Consider the following 24,291-nt stretch of genomic DNA (forward strand, 5'->3'; position numbering starts at 1 on the left):
AGCTGTCACCTTACCCTGACTGGCAGTGCTGATGCCCAAGTGAGTCAGGTTGGCAGCCAGGTTCCCGGTGCTATTGGAGCTGCTCAGGGCTGGGAATGTGGATTCCTCGGGGTCCAGCGGTGTTGGGAGAGGGGAAGGGAAGTGGATGTTTGTCAGGTCTGGCAGGGAGCCACCCGTGTTATGCGTGGCAGGAATCAGTGTTGTAGTGTTTTCCTGGTCAGCTGATGGAAAGATGCTGAAGTAAGGGAGAGAGAGAGAAAAAAATCAACAGAGACACGTTTCAATCTCAGCTTCTGCCTGGGTAGATCTTTATAAAACCTTCTGAAAGAGGGAAGGTGCCATATCCAGAACTATACATTGTATTTCTGACCAATCCATCAGAGATGTAAGAGGCAATGGGTCAACCCAAGAGGTTCTGGTTTGGCTTGTACCTACTGGAGTGTTATCCCATCTAAGGGCCTTTCAGAAAACTCAAAAGCAAGAGGACATTCAGTACACAACACTCTTTATTCAAGATCTCAATGCTCTTTTAAAAGAAATAATGCTCAAAACTTACTTGATTCCTGGAACTTCACATGATTTAGGTCTTGATGACCCAGTCTACAATAGAAGGATGACATTTTTAAAGGCAAAGATATTGCTACAGATGAATGCTTAGGACATATTTCAATCAGTAAGCTTCATTTCATTTAGTACATCCCTACAGAAAAGCTCTTTTTCCACACAAGAGCTCTGTGAAACTCTTAGATTTGTCACCTTTTTTGCTTTATTGGCCCAACAAGGCTCAAATTTGAAGAGTTTCATGACATGAACATGTGTAATCATGCAGACAAACACATAAAGTGCCTTTCTGACCTAATGTTTAGTGACTTGTTGCTAAATACAGCTTTGAATCTCTAATCTCTGCAAGTAGCTAGTTTTGGCTGACACATTCAGAGCACTAATTTACCTCAATACGTTTAGAAAGCAAAATCTCCACACTGGGAAATGTGAGATTCCTACCTTTTTAGTGTCCCATCCTTGCTTAGAGAGGGTTTTGTCGGCCTCAGAGGTGGTTTCCTCCATTCCAGGGACAGTCAGCAACAAAACTGAAAGAAGAGGGAACAAAAGGAATCACATCACAGCCTCAGGTTTCTCAATAGGACATTTTCAGATTGGAAGTTACACCACCTGAAAATCCCTCAGTAACCTGTTATCAATGAGCATGAAACAGTGACACTCTACTGTCAGGAGATGAAGACTGAAAAGAACAAACACCAGAAGAAACTGAAGTGGTATTTAATTAACAAGGAGACATTACCAGCCTCAAAAGTACTCATATCAGCCACCAAATACTACCTCAGCAAATTCTAGCCTCCAGTTTAGCCTGCATAGATCTACCTGGAGGAGTGTATCTTGTTTTGCCCATCTGCACCTTGCACATGTACACCTGGTACATCCAACAGGGGAATTCCTGTGGAGGCAAATCCAGACCCCCTCCCCTGAGACACAGAAATGCTCCAAAGCTGTTACTTCTCCATATTCCCATCACATTTGTTTGCTCATCATACATTGGTTCATCATACAAATAGCAAGGTGACAAAGAAAACTCAAAGGCCAGTCAGAGAGGTGGAGCAACAGAATCCTTTCTGATTGATGATCATAAAGCCACATTTATGCAATATGGTTTAAGATAACTGTTATTTACGTTCCTACAGCTCTGGAAGCACGTGGAAGAGCCACAGCACAGTGCATGTGCAGCTGAGTGTGGAGTGTTCACCCATCTCTGGGTGCTTGTTTAAAGATTAAACTTCTCTACATCGATCTAAGAGCTTCTAAGGTATTTCTTGAACTAACAGCAGAGGGCACCAGAATTGTTAGTGCCTGAGGGCCTCGTGGCTCCAGCCCTTAAGCAAACGTGTTACCAGAGAGTTGTGTTTGTAAGCATTGCCTCTGAGGTGCACTCACAGTCATCTCAATCCCAACAATAAAAACTAGATGGAGTCTTACTGCTTCACTATATTGTATCACTGGCCATGGAATGCCTGTGATCTCTGCATTGGTCTGGAAGTTACTACGGACTGCAAACCCCTAATAGCACCAACTGCAGGCTAATCACCACCAGCCCAGATCACCTCTCACAGAATCACTGAATCCTAAGGGACTCAAAAGCTCATCCTGCCAGAGCAGCACCACCTAGAGCAGGGCACACAGGGACTCATCCAGCTGGGTTTCAGTGTCTCCAGAGAAGGAGCCTCCACAGCCCATCTGGGCAGCCCCTGCCAGTGCTCGCTCACCTCAACAGGGAACAAGTTTATCCTTGTGTTTCTTTGGAACCTCTTCTATTCCAGCTTGTCCCCGTTGCCCCTTGTCCTGTCATTGGCCATCACTGAGCACAGCCTGGCTCCAGCCTCCTCACACCCTCACCTCACACTTGATGCATTTGTAACTATGAATGAGGTCACCCCTCAGTCTCTCCTCCAAGCTGCAGAGCCCCAGCTCCCTCAGCCTTTCATCACAAGGGAGATGCTCCACTCCATTTTTCCCCATAGGGAACAGAATCACAGAACATGGGGCTCAGGAAAATGCTCTATCTTAGCTTTGTACATTTCAGTACTCCTCCTTTGTTCTGGTTCCTGTGTAACTGAAGACAGAAAGTGTTATGCATACATGTATTTACAGAAATAGGTGAACACCAACACACGTGCACATAATCTGAAGTGCAATGCTCTGAATGTTACAAGTATTTTTACTGGTGTTCTCTGTTTACCTCTTTTCTGCTGCATGTCCTGGGATCCTCCTGAAAAGGATTCTTGCTGAGCTGGAGTCATGGTACTCTGGTGCAAGGCAGAATCCGAATTTGTCCTGAAAGGAAGGCAAGAAAAACACTGTCAGTTTCTTGATCTCAGATAGAAGTAACCAACTCAGTAAAATAATGTCCTTGTGAAGCAATCAACTTGCAGAACAAATGTGAAGAGCTATTGTTTCCATGATGGGATTGAGGGGAATAAGGGATAAATTGGTTGCCATGTACATTCTTAGTTAAGATTCTGTATGATCAAAGAATGTCATCTTTAAGTTGAAAGCTGCTTATACATACTTTAGTATGTATACTTGCCACTTGAATACTTGTGAGGACAGACTAACCCAGATTCTGCGCAGTGAGAAACAGCCAAGCCTTTCACAGCTCCCCATTTTGGGGTATGCCTTGGAACACCTGGCAAGACTGACCCTTACAAATCACATCAGCTGACACACTTTAAGCTTAAAAGCGAGTCATGTAAAAAGAACAGGCACAATGGGAGGGGGTAAAAAACCCCAATCCATTTCTAATTTCAGGAAGGCATGGGAACTCAAGACCATCAACTGCTGTGGGGAACAATGAAGGCCTTTGTTCCACATGAGAAGTGTCACAGTATCAGAGAACAGTCTAAATACTAACATAGGGCTGCACTACTAACCTTCTCCAGCTTGTGTCTGATGGAGGGGACAGATACACAGTGCCATAGGGACAGCTGTCCACGTGACCCCGTCAGTTAAGGGCAAGAACATCACTTTCTCACAGAGGAGGTCTATTGGAAATGCTTTCCTAAGGAATAATTCAAATGCCCCTGTCAGAAGCTCTGAGCTCACATGAGACAGGTGAGCAGGCTCTTCACGGGGGACACACTGACTTTAAAAGGCCACTCAAAACAAAGTATTATCTGGATTGTTGTAACATTTGAGCAACAGCACAACCATTCTCCTTTTCCCTTTCTGAACACCCAATGCTTGCCCTGAGAAGCTGTCACCTCTCCCCTCTCCCACTCACACATCCCCTTTAGCCCCATCAAGCCAATATGATTGCAGCACGTCTTCAACCAGTCAGAAATAATAAGCTAATTCATTTTCACAAATGGCAAGAAGAAAAGGCACTTGGCAAGTGCTGAACTGATGAATCAACTCGTAATAAAATGCACAGTGAACCACAAAGAATTGTTCTCCTTTGGGTTTACTCAGTTCTGAAGGGAAACTCAGTTTCACCGAGACCGCCTTGCCTTTCCCATCAAAGGATCTCAACCCTGTCATCTTCATGTGTATCATTACCTCCACTCAGAGCTGAGGAAATAAAGGCAAATCCTTACTTCACAGAACAGCAGATATTTATAGAGCAGTTCAGAAAAGGCAGCTGACATGAGCTGAGATGGGAAGCAACTCCACTGACAGGTGAGGAGAGGAAGAAGAAGGGAACTGTACAAACTGAAAACCGAGCTGTTGTTGAAAAGGGAGATGTTCAGTGCCAGCCCCTGAGCCAAAGGATATTTGTCTTCCATGTTTATCCACAGAGAGAGGGCGTCGATGCGGGGAGCCGAGACGGTTCCTGTCCCGATACACTCTGTCCACCAGCCCGTGATGCCGGGTTGTTCTGCTCGTGTCCAGCCCCGACGACTGAAAAGGAGTCTGAGAGACACACACGTAGTTACAAGCAGAAACATACAGGCACAAACAGTCTGCCCAGAACCTATTCATAGTGTATGCAAGGCTGTATTATTCGAAGGAACAAAACTCTGAGAGGTATGGACAAGCATAACCACGTACATTTTTCCTCCAGCAACACTTCTGCTATAGCCAAGGGAAGCAATTACCGAGGCTATCTCTTCCAGACACAGAGACAAGTGGAAGGCAGACCATGCTAGACCTGCCCTCTCATCAATCAGCACTGCTCTCCAACCTCAGTATCTCTAAAACACCACATCTGAGTGTAGCAGGGAGCCTACTGACAAGGGCTGGTTACATTCCCTCGGTGTAGCATGCAGCATGCATCCAGAAGGAACATGCTGACAACCAGAGCTTGAGCTACAAGGGCAGGAGATGCGGGAAGAAGATGCACGGTGAGCCTCACATTCACCAGAGCACGCTGCTCTCTCTCAAAACTTCCTTTCAGCCCTCCTTTCAGCACAATTATTTTAAGGGGACACTGATAGATTAAAAAGGAAAAGAAAAGCAGTTTCCTTCCTCTCCTCCGTCTGGAAAAAATGACAACATCCAGTACTTTAGAAGCAGCTTTCGTTTCATTCAGGTCGTGCAGTGAAGCTGGGTGGGTCGGTTCCACCTCGTATCTTGTCAGCACTGATACCTCAACAGTGTTCCCTTGCCAGCAGGTGATTTCAGAGCATGGGGATGGCAGAGAAAAGACAGAGGAGATGAATTCCCAGGCTAAACCAAAAAAAGTCTGCATTTTCAAAAGCCCTTCCCAGTGTGTACCTGCGGGGGGAGGAAAAGGAAGTACCAAACGGTCAACCTCTGCTCATACTTCAACAGCAATATATGGGTCTCTGGGGAAGGAAAGCTGCAGAGCCTTCCACTCCTTGCCAATGTGAACAGCTTTGCTGAGTCCCTCAACACCATCTGTTTGGAAATCCAAAATTTCCTCCTCCATTCAGGTGCTGCACGTGGCAAATGCACTGTCCTGTCTGCCAAGCCATGAAACCATCTGGCTTCCACACTCAGCTTTTGTTTCTTTGCAAGTGTCCAGCTTTGGCTGCTGAAGTGATCACTTCTACAAACTCTCACATTTATTTTTGAACGTTTTTGTTTGTAATAAACTTCTTTTTTTAAGGGCCTTTCTACTATTTTAAACTCTTTTCCATGTAGCAAACATCAGTCTCCTCTCCCTTTGTGCACACACAACCTCTGTTAATATAAATGGATGCAAAGTGGCTGTGGTGTTTATTTTCTTGTTTCAGGGCCAAAACTTTACATGCAGCAGAATATTGCTTAAGTCAACATGGGACTAGCAAGAGAGCACAGTGACTTTTTACTGCACCCTGGGCCACGAAGCTCACGCTGTTTTGCTTCAGTTCCTTAGCAAGTGTGACTTTGTTGTGTGAAGATTTACAAGTCTCAAGACACAGCATCTCAATTTAAATCATTTCAATTCAAATATGTTGGTTTAGTCCCAGCTGCAAACACTACAGGAGCAATCCAGTTCTACCTAGCTGGCACTGGGAATATTCATAACTTCCAAACAACAACAGAAAGGTCTCAAACTCTGCTTCGTGCTGTTGTTCCACCAACTCTACCCCAAAAGGCAGCACAATTTGCAAATAAATGCACACTCAGAAGGTCAACAGGAAAAGCAATTTCCTATGTGAGTGGTCTCAACCACAATGTTACTAAAAAAGGAGAAGCCAGTCTGAAAAGCACACAGAACACAGACCTCACCTGGAATTGAGGAGGAAGTCGAGGCATATGCAAAAAATTGAACACAAAAAGAATTATTTCTTCAGTTTTCCCTTCTTTTTTGGCACAAGTTCCACATTAGCACCACCAGAATCCAATTTGAATGCAGCAGGGGCACGAATAAACACAGAGCATGCCCTGTCACAGGTTCATGGGGCTCCTTTACAGAGCAAGGAATGCTTGGGCAATGCATTCCAGGAACAAAGATCCCAACTGAACCCCAACTGAATTGCTTTGGGAAATCAGAAAAGAACACAAACACTTGAGAGAGTGGGTATCACCTCCAGCAGGTTCTGGCTTCTCTCAGCAACAATTCCACGAAACTTAACTCTGGAGAAAACATCAGGCAACGTGCCTCCATTAAAATCCCCATCCCTGCAGGGCACAGGATTTGTAACTGTAGTAAACAACTGTGATTAAAGATTAAAAAAACCCCAGATCTGATCATGGTTTTTAACTGGAAACCAGAACTGTTTCACTCCCCTGAAAAACAGTCAAGGATTTGAGATCAGAACCAAAATGCCACAAAACATTACAAATTTGTTAGAAACAGCTAAATAGAGACAGGAAGGAAAAAGCTCTAAAGCAACAGTGTCCCTTTAAGATTTATCAAGGCATTGTCTTAAGAAATACAATCGAGCAAGGTGGATGAGAGGGGAAGAGAGGAGTGGTACCTACTGACAGTTTAGATGTCGGTGCCTCCTGGCAACAAGCAGCATTTGGGTCATCATTCTGCCTTTGCCCATGGAAGTTGAACATGCAGGCTAAGTGCACATGCTTGGAGATGGCTTAAAAATCACAGGCCAAGACAGTGCCAGATAAACCACCATCTGCACCAGCTTCACCCCCCATAAATCATAAAGGAATCACATGACAGACCACAGCAAGTCCAGGGAGTCTGCACAGGAATTCTTATGCATGTTCCAAACCGGGATGCATGGCAAAACCTGTATTTATGTGACAGACCATAACTCCTTTGGAGCTGGGAGGGTGAATCAAATAAATACTGTGCATACCAGAAAAGGTGTAACATGTGCTAAAATACGTATCTACCTGGGCAAACTGGACACCAGTCCTAAATACGTATTTGCACAAACCTAAATGCTTGTTTACCAAAGAGACAGGAACTGCTCCAAAGGCTTCTGCCAGAGCTCCGTTGTGCTGTAAATGCAAAGAACCAAGATTCTCAGACACCAAGGCTCTCTCACCAGAGGCAAGCAGATGGGCTTCACCTGATTGCCACATTGGACAAGTATCTGTTGGCAATTTCATTGTATTTTTAGTTTAAAGCTGAAAAACCTGGGAAGCATTCGGCATCAACACAAATACGTGGCTTTATTTTGATGCTGTCACTCCTTGTTACCTGTGACAGCATCAGCTTTGGATCTGTCTGTGTGTGTGTGTATGTGTGTGTGTGAGAAAAATATGCAAAAACCTGGAGTTTAAGGACAATTTGTTTCTGCATCCTCCTCTAGCCATTCATAAGGTTTTGAGTATTCACTTTCAAGCAGCTACTTTCAGGACTAAAAGAGTTGATGGAATAACTGTTAGTGATGGCCATCAAGTACAAACACACTGAAGTATTACTGCTCAAAAAGAACAGGAACTATAAACCTGCTTAACAAGAAACTAAACACCAAATCTTGAAGAGACCAGATGCTTGTGGAGCGATACTGAGGACTTCATAAGGTGACAAACCTCTGCACTGTATTCCCTAAAGGCAACCAGATTGAAGTAGATAGGATTTGAGATTCAAGCTTTTAACTTCCACAAATTCAGCTGCCTACCTGCATTTCAAAAGGCATAGTTAGAGGACATCATCACTGATTTCTCTGTATTCACTAAGCCAGGTTTCATCAGAAAACCACAAACTGCAAGATTTAGTTCTTACCATATCCTTGTGAGATGAAATGTTCATGATACTACCCAAAACAAGGCAAACTAATGCAGAGACTGTAGTTATTTTAAGCACCCTAAATCAATCAACTGTAGGAATCGACAGTCCCAAAAGCATCCACCACCTAATCCTATGCACTGGGCAGCATCTTCTGTCCAAACATGCTTAATAACAGCAAAACATTCACACAGAAAGCTGATTTCTTTGTTTATAGAGCATTACTCCTGGAAAACAAAGAAAAGCCAGCACATCCTTACATTTACTTTTCAGCCAGCCCAAGGAAAAGTGAGTAATCTGATCCATGTTCGTGTCCTATTCCCCCTTCTCCTCTCCTAAACCCCACGGATCAGTCCCACCACCACGGGGTACTTTGTACCACACCCCCATCTCCTGCTGCTTTCCACATCACCTTGCATTACTTCCTTCCACTTTTACTCTGAGTCTGCAGAATCTTTACAGAAAACTGCAGATGAATTTGGTACTGAAAAAAACAAACAAACCACAAACCCCACCTCCCCCACCACAAACATTCACTGACAAAGACACTGCTTCACCTCTGCATATTCCTGACACAAAAGCACCACCACCAGGGATGGGTGAACTAACATCTGACATTAGATCCATGCAATACAAAAACACCCACACAGCCCATATACAACTATATTCCCTTCCCAAAAGAGCAAAACCTTTTAAAACACAGGGATCTGCTGAGGCTGTGGTGCTGTGTTCTGAACCAGCAGCTAGTTCATGGTCTCCTGTGAGGAAAAAATAGCATCCAGGCACACCATTAATCCACAAAACCCTGTTCAGCTCACCTGGAAGGGGAGATCCATGGCACTGTTTCCAATCTGATTCACATTTGGCAGTGACCCACCGTAGTACTGGCCACGACTCTGTCCCAGTTGCAAATATTGGGTTTTCTGCAGCTGTAACTAAAAGAAAAGGAGCAAAGTGTAAGGGCAAGTCGTTTATCTCAATTGTTTTAACTGACTCAACTCAACACCACGTCCATTATCACTGAGAATGGGCACCATTGATAAAAAGCATCAACTCAACTTCTGGGGATGTCAAGTAGGGTTTGGCAAACTGCCTCATTAGGTCCTGTGTGGCAGCATAAACTGATGGAAGAAAAATCAATTTCATCATGTTCAACTTCCAACAAATAAGCATCACGTGAAACCACACAGTTATGTCACCTGCTGTTCTGAAAACCGGGACTCAAACCCCCCTGGGTCAGTCTGATCATGACACCAGTACCAAATGGAACCAGCTGTTCTTGTGTGTGAGAGACACATAAAAGAGTCACCTGTAACCAAACATTCAACCTTTTAGCTATCTAGGTAACAGAGATGATGCAGCTTTCCACCAGCAGATAGGGGTTGTTCTTTCTTGCACCAGGAAAAGCTCTGTAAGAAGGGCAGGGAGACAACCCAACCAACCAAAGGAAAAAACCAGCAAAGAATTCCTTACTGCAGGGGTATATGTGAAAATAAACGTGACAGTCTGCAGCTTCAGGAACTGCCAGCTATCACTCTTCAGTTCTGAGTGGCAGCTCTCTACTAAAATATTCTAGCATGCCTCCCTAGAGTTGTGTAAGTTTCCGGTGTACAAAACAGCCTGCAAGGAACAAAGCTGCCTCTCTTCTGCTCAAAAGTCAGCTTGTTTTCATTGTCACTTCTTTCGGAAGACTACACTGCCTCAACAGCTTGTTGCTGATTTTTGATCTGTCTTTTGTTAGTGACCCTTCTCCATCTTTTAGTTTAGTAGCACCAACATGTAAAACCATTTCTCATCCAGCTCTGCAACGTTCCCACTCAACACGTCTCGATTTAACACCACGCTGCCACCACAGCCCTGTTTTACACTGATGAAGCAGAATCTGCAGTCATCTGAAACACAACAACTCTGCTCTCAAGGAGGCATCTTCCAAAGACTCAAACTACAATTAAAGTAGCAAAGAAATGAGCTTACATAAGCTCCCTCTCCTCCCACGGTAGAGGAGTGCATATTTTATAACGCATGTTGTTCCTCACTAGATGTCAACTGCCTGTTTTTGCACTCTGAAATGCAAGAGCATTCCTAGATTGGTAGCAAAGAATTGTTTAAAGACTAAATGTTCAGATCTTGGACTAGATGCAGGTTGGTTGCTAAGGTACTGTAGTGTGTACAACAACAAATCTGGTTTAGTTTCATTCAAAGGGATCCGAAAGCCTTCGGCTCACAATGCCAACATTTTGAAGAGCAAAGTTTGGAGAAGTACTAGAAAACACGACATCCCCAAACCTGGATGTTTGTGTGGGCTTGGTCTTTACACTTTCTTCAAGCAAAGGAAATGGCAAGATGGAAAGGAGTGGCCCTGCCTCTACAGCTTTACCACAAAGGCCCTGAGGTTGAGTGAAGATGTTTCTAGCAAAGCTAAGGAAGAGCGAGCACTTCCCGTGCTGACAGCGCAAGATGCGGTCAGAGTCCGCTGATAAAAGGGTAATAAGACGAGCAGGGATGCTGAGAGGTGTTGACAGAGAAGGTGCCACACAGCACGCTGATGGCACCAAGACAGCACAGGGAGAAAAGGAAGCAGTCTGCTTCTATCATACCAACACTTAGGAGTGTACATATATTAAAACAGGCCTGGAATAGAGAGGGGGAAAAGCAGATTACCCCGAGGAAAACAGCACATGTGCTCTTCCCACTTTAGAACCATCCCAAGGAAAACAACTCAAATACCCTTCATTCACAGAGTCTCCCCTACAAGTCACCAATTTCCAAACACACTTTATGGTTTAGCTGACAGAACAAATTAATCCAAAACTCATGAGACAGCTCTTCAGAGATGAAACCTCCATGAACGAGTGCCCTCGAAAGCCTCAGCTTTCAGGCAGGACACCAGCCACGAAGCGGCTGACAGGGGTTTTCTTCTTAACCAAGGGGCAGACAAATCCCCTCATCTGTAATCTAATAAATCATTAACAGTGTGCTGTATCAAACACTTCAAAAAGATCCCATCTCAAAAGCAGGAAAGCCTCCCCCCTCCTTTCCCCACCCTGGTTTTCTTTTGCAAGCTTTTGACACGCAATTACAACCCAGAGCTCTCTAAGCAATACACGAAATTAGAGAAACAACCGTGCTGGTATCACTTAATGAGTCACAGTCCCTCTAACTCAGAGCTGCAGATCCCTAAAAGCACAGTATCAGAACTAGCTGTGCTTTTTTGCCTGGCCCATACATATGTTTTTGTTGTTAATAGGGAAAAAAAAAGGCTCACTTGGGATTTAGGCCAAATATTGAAGTAACTGTTTCAACAGGTGTGGGTTTCTTTTTGCTCTACAGAACCCAGGGAAGGGGGGTGCTTTATGTTATTTTAACGTTTAGGCCTACCCCAGTACACACCTACCTCAAAGAAAATGTAACAGGGAGGTCACAACCATTTGTCTTTCCCCTGCAGTTAAATGTGGGAACGAGGAAACACAAGAGATTGAGAGCTAAAGCAGTTCTCAAAAGTCAGCTTGTTAAATGGCTTTGCTGTATCATTAATTTTAGTAACACTACCTTCGATAAACACAATGGGAGAGCCGTGCCAAAACTAAGAGAACTGATTGCTCGTTATGGCTCTCATATATCATTACACCAGCGCGGAGATCTGCGTTTGCTCCTCTCTTCGGCCTCCTGCCTTTTAACAGCGAGCGGCCCCCAGACTACGCGGTTTATTGGAGACCATCAACAACTGCCACTTGCAATCTATGCAGATCAAGTGCAAGCAGAGCAGGCCAGTTTGCTGAGGGCCTCAAAGCTCCAGCTTTTTAGTTGTGTTTTTCACATGCTGCGACGTTAGACCTGAACTGTCATCCCAAAGGGAGACTTCAAGCAAAAGCAGCTCAAGTTTGTTTCAAAGCAAATAAAAGAAAAACAAGCTCCAAATTTCACTGTGGTGCTTTGAGATTGAGGCCTCATCTGGAGTCTTGTGGCCAGTTCTGGGCTCCCCAGCTGCAGAGGGACAGGGAACTGCTGGAGAGAGGCCAGTGCAGGGACACCAAGAGGGGACTGGAGTATCTTCCTTGTGAGGAAAGGCTGTGGGACCTGGGGCTGTTCAGTCTGGAGGAGAGGAGACTGAGGGGGGAGCTCATTACTAGTGACAAATCTCTGAATGATGGGTGTCAGGAGGCTGGGGCAGCACTTGCTTCTGTTGTATCCAGCGACAGGACAAGGGGTGATGGGATGAAGCTGCAACACAAACAGTTCCATTGAAACATAAAGCAAAACTGTGTCAGTGTTTCAGTGAGCGAGCCCTGGCCCAGGCTGCCCAGGGAGGGTGTGGAGGCTCCTTCCTTGGAGCTCTTCAAGACCCAACCTGGACACGTTCCTGTGTGACCTGATCTAGGTGGGAGCTGCTTCTGCAGGGGGGTTGGACTGAATAAGCTCTAAAGGTCCCTTCCAACCTCCCCATTCTATGATTCTATGAGTTAAGGAGTGTCAAGTCTTACTAAGAGGGACCCAAGCACAAAGAAAAGCAGCACTGAGAATGAGAACAGGCATCAGTCATAACTAAAGCAAACACTTCCTCTTCTTCCTGTACAACTACCTTGTGAGGTGAACTAAGCACATCACACAGTTTGGGGATCAGGCTAAACAGGGGAATCACAGAGTCTTAAGGGTTGGAAGGGACTTGGAAAGCTCATCCAGTGCAACCCCCTGCCAGAGCAGCAGCACCTAGAGCAGGGCACACAGGAACTCATCCAGCTGGGTTTGGAATGTGTCCGGAGAAGGAAACTCAACAACCCACCTTGTGGAGTCTGACTTTAAAAGACAAAAGAAACCCCAAACAAACCAATTTTTTCTTAATAGAAAAAATCTGATTGTTCTTATAATGTTAACAAGTCTCATGACAACTCAAGCTTTATCTCCTGGGCTTAGATTCAATTAGTGGCAACTTGCTTTCTATATGAATTGAGATAGCAAAGCACGATAATGAATTACATAGTGCTCACCAGATATATTAATTTCTTGAACCACGACAACTTAGTGGCTCTACATCACAGCTTTTCCATTTATGTATGATGTGGCCAAGATAATAGCTCCTTGACAAGTTGAAAATATTGCTAAATATTCCAGTTCTTTCCTGAGCAAGCTCTTGGTAAAGGAAAAAGCTTTTGCTTATTAAACCATTTTATTTCTGTTTGGCATTCTTGTTCAGAAGAAATGTTTCCCAAATGACAGAGCCTAACTAAATCTGTAATTCTCTCTCCACCAGCATTTTTCTTCTCCTATTTCAAGAAAAACACGAAGATTTTAAGTTAAAATCCAATTTAATCGTTCAAAGTCAAATACTTTTGCACAAGCAGCTCCCTGGGACAGCTGCAAATGTTCTCTAAGCAAAGGTTGTGTTGCCAGATTTGAAGTTACGTTAAAAAGTTTCTGCAGAGGTGCAAGAGGAACAAATCTCTGAGACAGCAGCAGTATCCTCACATCAAACAGGAATGGAACCCTTACCTTGCCAAGGAGTAATTAGGAATTTGCAAGCAATTACATCCTCAGCTCAGCTAACAGTTGAGTAACATGACATGATGTTACTCTGGCTGACAGACCTGGACGCACACAACTTTGGCAGCGAGTAAAAATATACTAGATTTAACACAATTAGTGACTTGTTAACAATGGCACTTTCTTCCAGACACTAGCTCTTGGGTGAACTCATTTCTACGAACTCCCTCAGTTTTTCCATTGAGATTGGGTTAAGGTTTGCTGGATTTGCAGCTGTGTTTGTAGGGAGAGGTTCAAGTTATACGACGTTATCCCTAAAAGCATATCCAGTTTTCCTACAGACTTTCTAAGTGTCCAAAACATGCAGATGGGAATCAAAGCATGCATTTATTACAATTCCAACACTTCGACTTCTCCAAATTCTTCCCCCCCCAAAAAAAATCTGGGCAAGTTACAAACTTCTGGACAGGACCTGGCTGGGATCAAAAGGCAAATGTGGGCACTGGCATGAAGGCCACCAAAATTCACTTTAATGGTTTGCTTTTTAAAAAATGCCCTTTTTTAGTACATAAAGATCTGATTCCCATAACCATAATAAAAGGGTGGAGTGTCCGTGTGATTAAAAAAACCTCTGATATCTGATGAATACAGGAAGCAAGATCTCATGATAACTGCTCTTTTGTCAGCTTGCAGTTTCCACACCAAGCTTTCTTATAAAACTTAGCTTTTCACTTCAGAAGGCTTTCTCTTTCGCATGTTGAGGCTGATAAGCAGCAAAATGAGCCCAGATTAAAATTAGAACTGTATTATTAAAGCTTAATTGGAAACTAAATTCTGTTTAAAGGATTAACTGGAAGTTTTAGGGGCTGCATTATAAGTAAATCCTGTTGTTAAATCAGTTCAAAGTTTCCCAGTTGGATATGTCTGGAATTCCTGGGGAAGGCTTTCTCCTAAAGCAACTGAAGGCAGGACCTGCCACCAAAAAGAATATACAGTTGCCTGGGGGTTTTGAGCTGACTGGGATTGATTCAGCATCCACCACCACCACCGTGTCACTGCTGTTTTCTGATCTCTCCCTAGCAACGAACTCACAGCCCAACTCTCGGTAGAAAGGTCTGTCTCAACAAAAAGACACTTCCACTACTATTTTTGGCCTCTCTGTGGAAGAGATGGACAGCACAGAGTAAGTGCCCTTTTATCCTCAGGGATGGACTTTTCAATTTACACCAATGGGGCAGCAAGAGGGAAATTTTCCAGGTCAAGTGTGCACACTCTGTCTCTGCTGTGAGCAAGCAGAAGGCAGAGAGTCTCCAAAACTACTCATCTGGCTTCCTTCTCCAGCATGAAATCAAACAGTCCGTCAAACAAACCCTCCAGACAAGTTAGTTACTCAGTGCAATCCCAGTGGAAGTATTTTCTTCAAAGAGAGGTTTCTTCCCATTCACAATCCTCGTGTTGATAAGAAAAGCAAACACGAGTCTTAAAAAGAAAGAGAAGTTCACAGTCAATGGAGTGATTCACAGTTACTGCATTTAGATTTAGTGGCAACACAGGCACTAACTAAAAATCACCATTAAAAAAAGGCTATTAAAGCTTAAAAGTTCTTTTTGTTTGTGTTCAAGTTGCCAAAAACTATCCAATGATTAACTAAGTGCTCTAACCACTGAGTTTGTCTCTTCTCTTCCCCCAAATTTACCCTTTTCTGTCAATATTCTGAAGCTCATCTCAGAATTTCCATTTCAAGAACCCTGCACCTGATGTCCAACCCATTTCTAAAACTAATATACATCCAAATAACTGCTCATTTGCTAAAAACATCCTCCCTGAAAGCTGTCCAGATTCTTATTTAATTAAATGAGGAAGGATTCACTAATCAATAAAAGAGAATCCTGGTAAGCCAAGGAAAAGAAAATTCAAATGTTAGCCACAATTCCATTAATTACAGCAGGTATTCAGCTGCCAGTCCCTCTCTGCATCAATAGATCCAGACACAAACTCATTAAAGCCAAGAACCTAAAATTAATCTCAATAATGAGAAGACACAGAAAGTTATTAGCAGGGAAAAAGTTCTATGAGAGAGGGAGAATGTAGTTTGTAAGACAACCAAGTAGATCCCAGCGTGGAGAACACAGTCCCAGGGCTCTGGCTGCCTCTTCTTGCCCAGGGAAGCTACATTACCTTGCCTCTCACCTTGCACCAGAGCTCATTATTTGAAAGAAATCTGGTTAAAGAAGAGGAGAAGGAGGAGAAAAGCTCTGTGGGGTAGCTTGGTTTCCCTGAACTTGCTCACCCCACAACCAGATGCCTTTTTGGTAGTAGAACAGAGAGAACGGCAGAAGCGAACAAAGGGGCGATTTCTTCAACGTTCAGACTAACTCAGCTGAATCCCACATTATGTTTCAGGGCTGCCAGCTGAAGCTGATGGCTGAGCAAATCTCACCTTCGCTCTGTCAGAAGCTGGAAGGTGTGAAGGGAATGAGTCAAACAAATGGCAAGAGAATGGAGCCTCATGTTACAGCAACATGGCACTTCTGTCCCACATCTGCTACCAAAGCTCCTCAGGACACTACATGAGCAATTAAGGCCTTTCTCAGAGGCAACTGCTAATTTTCAGGTTACTTGAAACACCAGGTGTCTGTCAAAATCACCAAGTGGGGTCTGAAGTAAGACTTTTCCTGGAGTCAGCTGGGCCTGTGCTGTGAGTGTATAAAACCCTTTGAAAACTGAAGCCCTGCTGTTGGGTCTCCCCTCCCTCCCAAGTACCAAGAGCATCAAACATGACATTCAAAGCATCACTTTCTTCTACTTTACTGCTTATCCTCCTATAAAATGAGAAGAATCATGCCAGAAGAGTATTGTAAAGATTAAGTTGCCTTAAAGCTGGTCGGATTCCTTCAGAGCATCAGGCGCTGAGCACCTCCCCGGGGGTTTCATTATGCTGTCAGCAAACCCAAGTTTGACTGGTGCCCTCCAAGGCCCAGAGCAATACAAGTGGATAAATCAAGACATTTTCACAGCCTTGCAGTAAGCCACCATTATCTATTCTTGTGCCTGAACGAGGCAGGGGTCCTGGGCTCACGAGGAGAGTGGGGAATATAGGATAAATCAATTAGAGACTATCACGCTGCTCAGGCAGAAGGAGATGAGTGAAGACTGGAAAGACTTTTGGAATGCTTGACTTTTTAATCTATAGAATGTTTTTATAGTTCCAGTACAACTGAGCAAGTAACTAAAGATCAGATGATGAAATCTAATAACATGAGTACTCTCCCTATCATGAGCATGCACCCACAGAAGTGTGTGTGTGTGTGTGTGTGCGCTCCATGTTTACCTCCAAGCCAAAGAATGTCCTCACAGAAAAGGGAAAGAAACAGTATGATGCAAACCCACTTCTTTCAAATTGTCTTTCAGAGCACCTAATGCTGCTCTGCCCAATATAAAGACAAAGGCGTAGTATCAGGAAACTCCAGTTGTGGGCCTCTCAGTTGCAGAAGGACAGGGAGCTGCTGGAGAGAGTTCAGTGCAGGGACAAAGAGATGCTGGAGTGGAGCATCTGCCTTGTGATGAAAGGCTGAGGGAGCTGAGGCTCTGCAGCTTGGAGAGGAGACTGAGGGGTGACCTCACTGATGTTCACAAATGCATCAAGGGTGGGTGTGAGAAGGCTGGAGCCAGGCTGTGCTCAGGGATGGCCAATGACAGGACAAGGGGCAATGGGCACAAGCTGGGACAGAAGAGGTTCCAACGAAACACAAGGACAAACTTCCCTGTTGAGGTGAGGGAGCACTGGCAGGGGCTGCCCAAATGGGCTGTGGAGGCTCCTTCTCTGGAGACATTCCAACCCAGCTGGATGAGTTCCCGTGTGCCCTGCTCTAGGTGCTGCTGCTCTGGCAGAGGGGTTGCACTGGATGAGCTTTGCAGGTCCCTTCCAGCCCTTGAGATTGACTCTTTTATCAAAGACATTGATTCTCTTGACCACAGAGCTAGTTAAAAAACACCCAGAATTACACAAAGTATGCAGTCTGCTATCAACCCCTTCAGGCTAATGTATGCTGTAGATAGAGAAAGGGAACTCTGAAAGCTGCCTTTCCAAATCAGAACACATTTACATGTGCCTGCAAGTGACACTGTTCTTTTATTTCTGAATAATCACCCATTCATGGCAACAACACGAAGCCAACAAGGCAGTAAGGCTAGAATAGAAAAAGCCTAGCTAGCTTCTTCACAGCCCTTCCTGGCAAACAGAGACAGGCTACACAGACTCATTTATCAAAGGAAAAGAAAAGAGAATCCCTTGCATTTCTCTCTCATTTGGGCTGTCACAGTCAGGAAGAAACACCATCAAGCCAGATTTCTGAAGTAACTTATTTCCTGCAGTTTCAAGTACCGATCCAAGAGCAGCAGCGGATCCAAAGGCACAGCTGTTCCTCCCAGGAAGGCTGGTAAAGGAAATGAAGTCTGAAGTTTAGAGGAAAGGTATAATCTGCAGTGATAGCAGCTGCTCTGTCTGGGTCACTTGGGACTTAAAATATTCCATCATCAGCTTTGTAACAAAATGTTTTGCAAGAGGTTTTGGGGTTTTTTTTCTAAGTTTAAGTGTGTTTTTATTTTCATAGAAGTGAAGATTTTAACACCAGCTAGAAATAGTCAAGTGTGGACAAGCAGAGCAAAAGTTTCCCTTGTTGCCTCTGCCAATCCTATTTGGCTTTCTAATGCTATTAGCATCCTAGCACAAGAGATGTTGCCGAGAAAACTACTACCAAGCCAAAACAGGAAGCCAAATGTCTACTACAAACCAAGTGAAAATTACCACGAAAAAATCCAGACATATGGTATGAACTGGATTTGAACCCATGCTTTGAGAACTGCTACATCATTGTTTACTCTTCCATCACCATAACTGTCACTGAAGTCACTCTCAAGTATTTGTTCCATTATCACATCGACATGTCAGGACACAAACAGGACTCTGCTGGCCAGCCAAACGTCGTCATGGAGAGCAAAAAAATCGAGAAAAGGGAACAAAAATGCATTCCTGCTTCTTTGGTTTGGGGTTTCTTTTCTTTAGGGAAAGAACCTGTTGCAATATATTGGAATTGAACAGCTACAAAAGAGCAACAGCTTCATTTCTGCCACGCTGAAACCCCTCATCACCAAGCCTTAACTCACAACACAGCAGCAAACACAAGGCCAGCGCTGCATTTGATTCTTTCCAGTGCATAGCTATAGTACTCTGTCAAACATGCTGTTCAAGGACTGAAGGTTTCACAGTGCACTAAACTACCCATTTTTTCTCAAAGACTTCAGAAATTAATAACCAAAAAAAAAGGAGGTGACATATTCAAGGACCAGACCCAAAGAACTCTGCTACAGCCTGTGAGCATCCCAGCTAACATGAACTGCATGGGGTCTGCATGGAGGGCAGAGGAAGCTGAATCCTTCTCCTCTACCTCATAGAGCCAGAGTTTGAAAGAAAACAGGAGCTCTCTCTGGATGCCATGGAAAAGCAAACTGAGAACCAGAAGAAGGGGGTTTCATCATTAATGAAAAGTGCTACTCAGAAGAAAGGAAACAGTAAGATAGCCAATTCAGAGTTAATAACCGACTAACCCTAAAGGTTACCTGCCAGTGTGACAGTATGGTGCAGTTTCAGTGGCTTACCAGTAAAACTGTGATGTCTCAAAGGGTCTGCATCTAGGGGAACTCCTGAGTGGGTCCCTTGCAGCTGTGTAAACCTCTCTACAAAATTAAGGCAGTCCTGAATGATTCTGTGCTTTGGGAAGGAGAAATGAGACAATGGAGTGAATCCTCTCTCCAGTATCTACGACAATGCTGGTGGGGTGAGGAAGGCACTCCTGTCCCTTTGAGTTTGGGACTGTCTGAAACCATTTGGGTTTTTGCAGCTAGCATGTCCACGAAACCAAGAACTGCAAAGGCAAGGCTCTCTCTGTTTCGAGGTGCAGCCGTTACAGCAGGTTCTTCCTCACTGAGAAACCGTCCTGGCCACCTGTCTGATTCGTGCAGAGAGCGGGAGAAGAAGCAAACCCGAGAAGATCAGACACAGCCCTGGCCCACGCAGCTGAGATGCAAAGTGTCACTACTATAAACCAACTGAAAAGAAACTTCTCCCAACTGGTAACTGTAAGTCTGCTTTGCTAAAAGCATTACAGTCCAGTCAGATAAATTTCATTCATAAGAGCAGGGATGTATATTGATCAGCAAAGCTTAAACAGGAATCATCTGAATCCCTGCCAACTAGCGATCACTGCACTTTTAGCACTCCAAGAGAGCCAATTATTACTCATGAGTTCATGATGTTTTCTTCACCTTCCTGTTGAAGAGATTATTTAAGACCTCAAATCACTTAACTGGATTGTTTTGTCCTGTTATGAGTCATCTACAAATTCCAAGGCACCATTAGATTCTCCTTCAGGAGCTGCAACCAACTCCCCAGACAGCCTGGGCTATAAAACTGTGAGGAAACAGGGTTATAAAAATTACACACATACTCGGACCTCTACCCCCAGATGTCTTCTAGAATTCATGTGAAAGTGAAAAGATCTCACACCCTAATGCACACTCGCTGGTTAGAAACCACCACAAACACGCCTCACGCTCCAAAGCAAAAATCCCTTTTCTTGTGAACCCCAAGAGAACAAACCAGAACGTTTAACTTCTGCAGAGGAAGAGGGAGGGGAGACCTCATGCTGCACTTTTCTGGTTTATTATTGATTTCTGCCTTACACCAGCATTAACTTTGAACAGTGGCACTTCTTTATGCATTAAGTGCTGTTTAACTTTCTCCAAAACGAACTGTTTGACTTTTGGGGGGGGGAGGTTGAGGGCAAAGGATCAGTAAGAACACACCTCAGAGAATCTGCATAAATAAATAAAGCAATAATAATAAACAATAAAGTTTAACACACAGGCTGTCACTCTGTGTTTAAAAACACTCTGCTATTTCTGGTGAACAAAGGTTTACCGTTTAAAACTTAACAGTCACAACTGAGTAGCAAGTAAAAACAGGATACGGTACAACCAGAGACTTAAAATAGTGACTATTCTTCAGAGTTGTGCTCTATCACCGGGCAGAGAGCCAAGCTAAGCTACAATATGAACCAAACCTGATTTGCACTGCTTTTCAAAACAAACCAGCTCTGCAAATGCCACCCTTCTCCTCCGAAAGGGTTTCAAAATGAGAGGAGCGTGTACGGTGATCATTCGATATATGATACAGCAGAGGGGATTCAAACCCAAAGCTCAGCTTTCTTATATCCCAGCAAAAAGAATTCCTTGCTCCCCTCAGTACATTTAAATCTAGCACAAGACTCTCAAAAATCTCTATATTTTAAAGACCATTATTAGCTGACAAGGTGAGATTAAAAGAAAGCTCGTTCTGAGCAGGCCAACACAACCGTGTGCTGGCTGAGGGACAAGATTTCACGGGATGATGGAGAAGGAACGTGCAGCCTGAAAATAAAGTTCCCAAAGCATCCCCGTTTCTCCTATTGAATGTCTCAGAAAAGATGAAATAAAAGCAGAGATGCCCTCATTAAGCAAGATAAAAATAGCTTTTCTGTTCCATTTTTTATTTTTAGCTAAAGAATGAACATTCAGTTATGTAACCCTACGAGTTTTGTCCATCAGGACACAAGCAGGGCATGTTTGCTCTCTCTTTGAGTTTTATCAGCCACCAGGAGAGCACCTAACTCCACGCTGATGGTAGCCACAAGCACAGCTGGTTCAGCTAAAAACCTACTGGGACAGAAGAAACGGAGGATTTAGCTGCTGCCATGGCTCACGTCGGTTCCCACGGGGAGAAAGTCACCTCCCAGTGACCTTCAGCCCTTGAAACCGAGGTACCACCCGCTCCCAAAATCACCCTATCACAGAATGGTGGAGCTGGAAGGGACCTTTAGAGATCATCCAGTGCAACCCCCCTGCAGAAGCAGCTCCCACCTAGATCAGGTCACACAGGAACGTGTCCAGGTGGGTCTTGAAGCCCTCCAAGGAAGGAGCCTCCACACCCTCCCTGGGCAGCCTGGGCCAGGGCTCCCTCACTCAAACACTCAAACAGTTTCTCCTTATGTTTCAGTGGAACTGTTTGTGTTCCAGCTTCATCCCATCAGCCCTTGTCCTGGCACTGGAGACAACAGAAAAACCTCCTGACACCCACCAGTGAGATATTTGTCACTATTAACGAGATTCCCCCTCAATCTCCTCCAGACTGAACAGCCCCAGGTCCCACAGTCTTTCCTCACAAGGAAGATGCTCCAGTCCCCTCAGCATCTTGGTGGCCCTGCACTGGCCTCTCTCCAGCAGCTCCCCGTCCCTCTGGAGCTGGGGAGCCCAGAACTGGCCACAGGACTCCAGATGAGGCCTCACCAGGGCAAATTAGAGGGGAAGAACCTCCCTCAACCTGCTGCCCACACTCTTCTTGATGCAACACCCCTTGGAGCAGCATCTCCCCTCCAATTCCTGCCACAGAAGCTCAACCTTAAGCCTTCCTATTACAGCTCAACTGCTCGTAGCTCTTAAGGTGAGGCATCAGACAATTCTCTGGGTATTAAAAATATCTGCCATTAGAGTCCAAATTCTTCGAGTGCTAAAGGCTCCTAACAATGTCATCATTTCACTGCACAAGAGGAAAATCTAATTACAACGAGAAGGTCAATAAAACATTTGAATCTGAGTGGAAATTTGTGCCACAGCTAAAACATTGGCTTTGCTCTGCCCTCACCAGTGGAGAAATGCCATAGAGGTGGTGAGGGGGAAAAAGGTCTTGTGGAATTGGGATTAAAAGGCTGCAACAAACACAATCCTTGTCCATTGTGTGTACACAGAAACCCAGTAACACCACTCCAGTAATTGGTGGCTGCTAAATGGATGCCACAAATCTCATCTAAGAAAGGCTTTGCAAGGAAAGAAAAGGGTGAGAGGTCTGTGTATCGAACAATCACTCTCTTCCCTTTTACAACTGAGGCTGGATTTTTTTCCCCTTAACTCATTTTAGCATCTCAAAACTCCATTTAAGGATTCCAGAGCTACAAAAGCCATCTGCACATCTTCACATTGCTACAGGATGCTGCTTCTCCCACAACTCTGAAGAAGCACCAATGTACAGAAAGGCAGGTCACAAGAACTGATAGGCTCTCTGGGTTGGGAACTATCACCATCTGCATTTTGGAAAATCAGCTCAAATTCCCTGCCCTTTGAGAGTTTCCCATCCAAGGAAAAGAAGAGTAACATAAATAGTAATAGCTGGGTATCAGAACTGGTTGAAAACTCACGTAACAGAACTGCAACCTGCCATGAGCACATCTGCCCACCACACAGTGACCACTAACCATGCTAAAAACACGAGTGGATAGCCCAGCAGTGATATCACAGAGGGTATTTTCCCACAGAAAGCGACAGATCAAGCAGGCAGGAAAGCAAAACACACCCTGAGAACATCTGCCTGTGAAATCCAGGCTGCAGGATCGTTACTGAAGCCTAACACCAGAACACACCATTGCACTCTGCTCTTCTTCATTACTTAAGGCTCATTTTGGCGGGTGTGCGCTGTTGTGTTCTTGCAAAGGATTGTTCTGGTACAAGGGGAAGAATTTTCAGTTCCCAAGAAATAATCTGGAAAACAAAACCATTCTCAGCACTCACTCACAACTTCATAATTCATCAAGTACCAATGAGATCATACACAAACATCCCTGGTTGACAAAGACGTACTTTTGCAACGCTCGTTTGGCTCAACAAGCTCCAGTAGAGATCTTGACAGGAATCTTACTCCTGGATATCACTTACACAGCAGCAAACATACTACAGGAATCCTTTAAAACAAATCAAAGCCACGTTTTAAATAGTAACTCCTACGTGCTATCAGATAGGCTGAGCTGAGCTAAGGAGTTAATGAAGGCTCACATGTTTGGCTCGTGTCTCAGGTTTACAGTAAAGCCTCTGGGAACACGTTTCTTCACCAAAACACAAGTAGTTTACACCAAAAGAAAAGAAAGGGAAGCAGTGCTGAGGTCACAACTGGTCACTGTCACAAAGTGAATGTTCACCACAAAAAAAATAGTGAGTGTCAGGAGGTTGGGACATCCCTTTTTTCGATGGTATCCAGCAATAGGACAAGGGGTGATGGGATGAACTGCAACACAAACAGTTCCACTGAAACATAAGAACAAACTGTTTCAGTGTTTGAGTGAGGGAGCCCTGGCCCAGGCTGCCCAGGGAGGGTGTGGAGGCTCCTTCCTTGGAGGGCTTCAGAACCCACCTGGACACGTTCCTGTGTGACCCGATCTAGGTGGGACCTGTTTCTGCAGGGGGGTTGGACTGGATGAGCTCTAAAGGTCCCTTCCAACCCCCACCACTCAAAAACATTCTACCATTCTAAAGAAATCTACCAGATTTTGACAGTTTGCTTCTTTGCAGCCACTTCGATGCTGGCAGCTCTCATATCCCCTCGACTACAAAGCAACAGCTACTCCAGCATAGGGACAGAAACATCAGGGGAAAATTCCAGCCACCACAACCAGAAAAGCTGATCTTCTGGGTTTGGTTGGTTTGGGTTTTTTTAAGATGCAGTGTTACATTCGCTGAAGGGTGTCCTGAAGTTCACTTCAGCTTCAGCTCCTACATTAGGCACAAAAGCATCGACGCCAGCGTGGCACATGCCATTAGAGAGTGATCGATGCCGACAGACAGACTGACAAAACCAC

At 44.4% G+C, this 24,291-nt stretch overlaps 1 protein-coding gene across 3 annotated transcripts in view; it reads right to left on the minus strand.

Annotated features, from left to right (window-relative positions):
* The window catches only part of CRTC1 (CREB regulated transcription coactivator 1), a 45,108-nt gene that overhangs the window by 14,328 nt on the left and 6,489 nt on the right, over nt 1-24,291 (minus strand). For all 3 annotated transcript variants that reach the window (XM_062014931.1, XM_062014930.1, XM_062014929.1), the window contains exons 2-8: nt 8,914-9,030; nt 4,282-4,419; nt 3,441-3,502; nt 2,750-2,844; nt 1,003-1,088; nt 557-600; nt 15-235 (exon numbers count right to left, since the gene is read on the minus strand). In XM_062014931.1, coding sequence (XP_061870915.1) covers nt 15-235; nt 557-600; nt 1,003-1,088; nt 2,750-2,844; nt 3,441-3,502; nt 4,282-4,419; nt 8,914-9,030 — 763 coding nt within the window. The remainder of the gene's footprint in view (nt 1-14; nt 236-556; nt 601-1,002; nt 1,089-2,749; nt 2,845-3,440; nt 3,503-4,281; nt 4,420-8,913; nt 9,031-24,291) is intronic.

The sequence above is a fragment of the Colius striatus genome, chromosome 25 (assembly GCF_028858725.1).
Source record: "Colius striatus isolate bColStr4 chromosome 25, bColStr4.1.hap1, whole genome shotgun sequence".
NCBI lineage: Eukaryota > Metazoa > Chordata > Aves > Coliiformes > Coliidae > Colius > Colius striatus.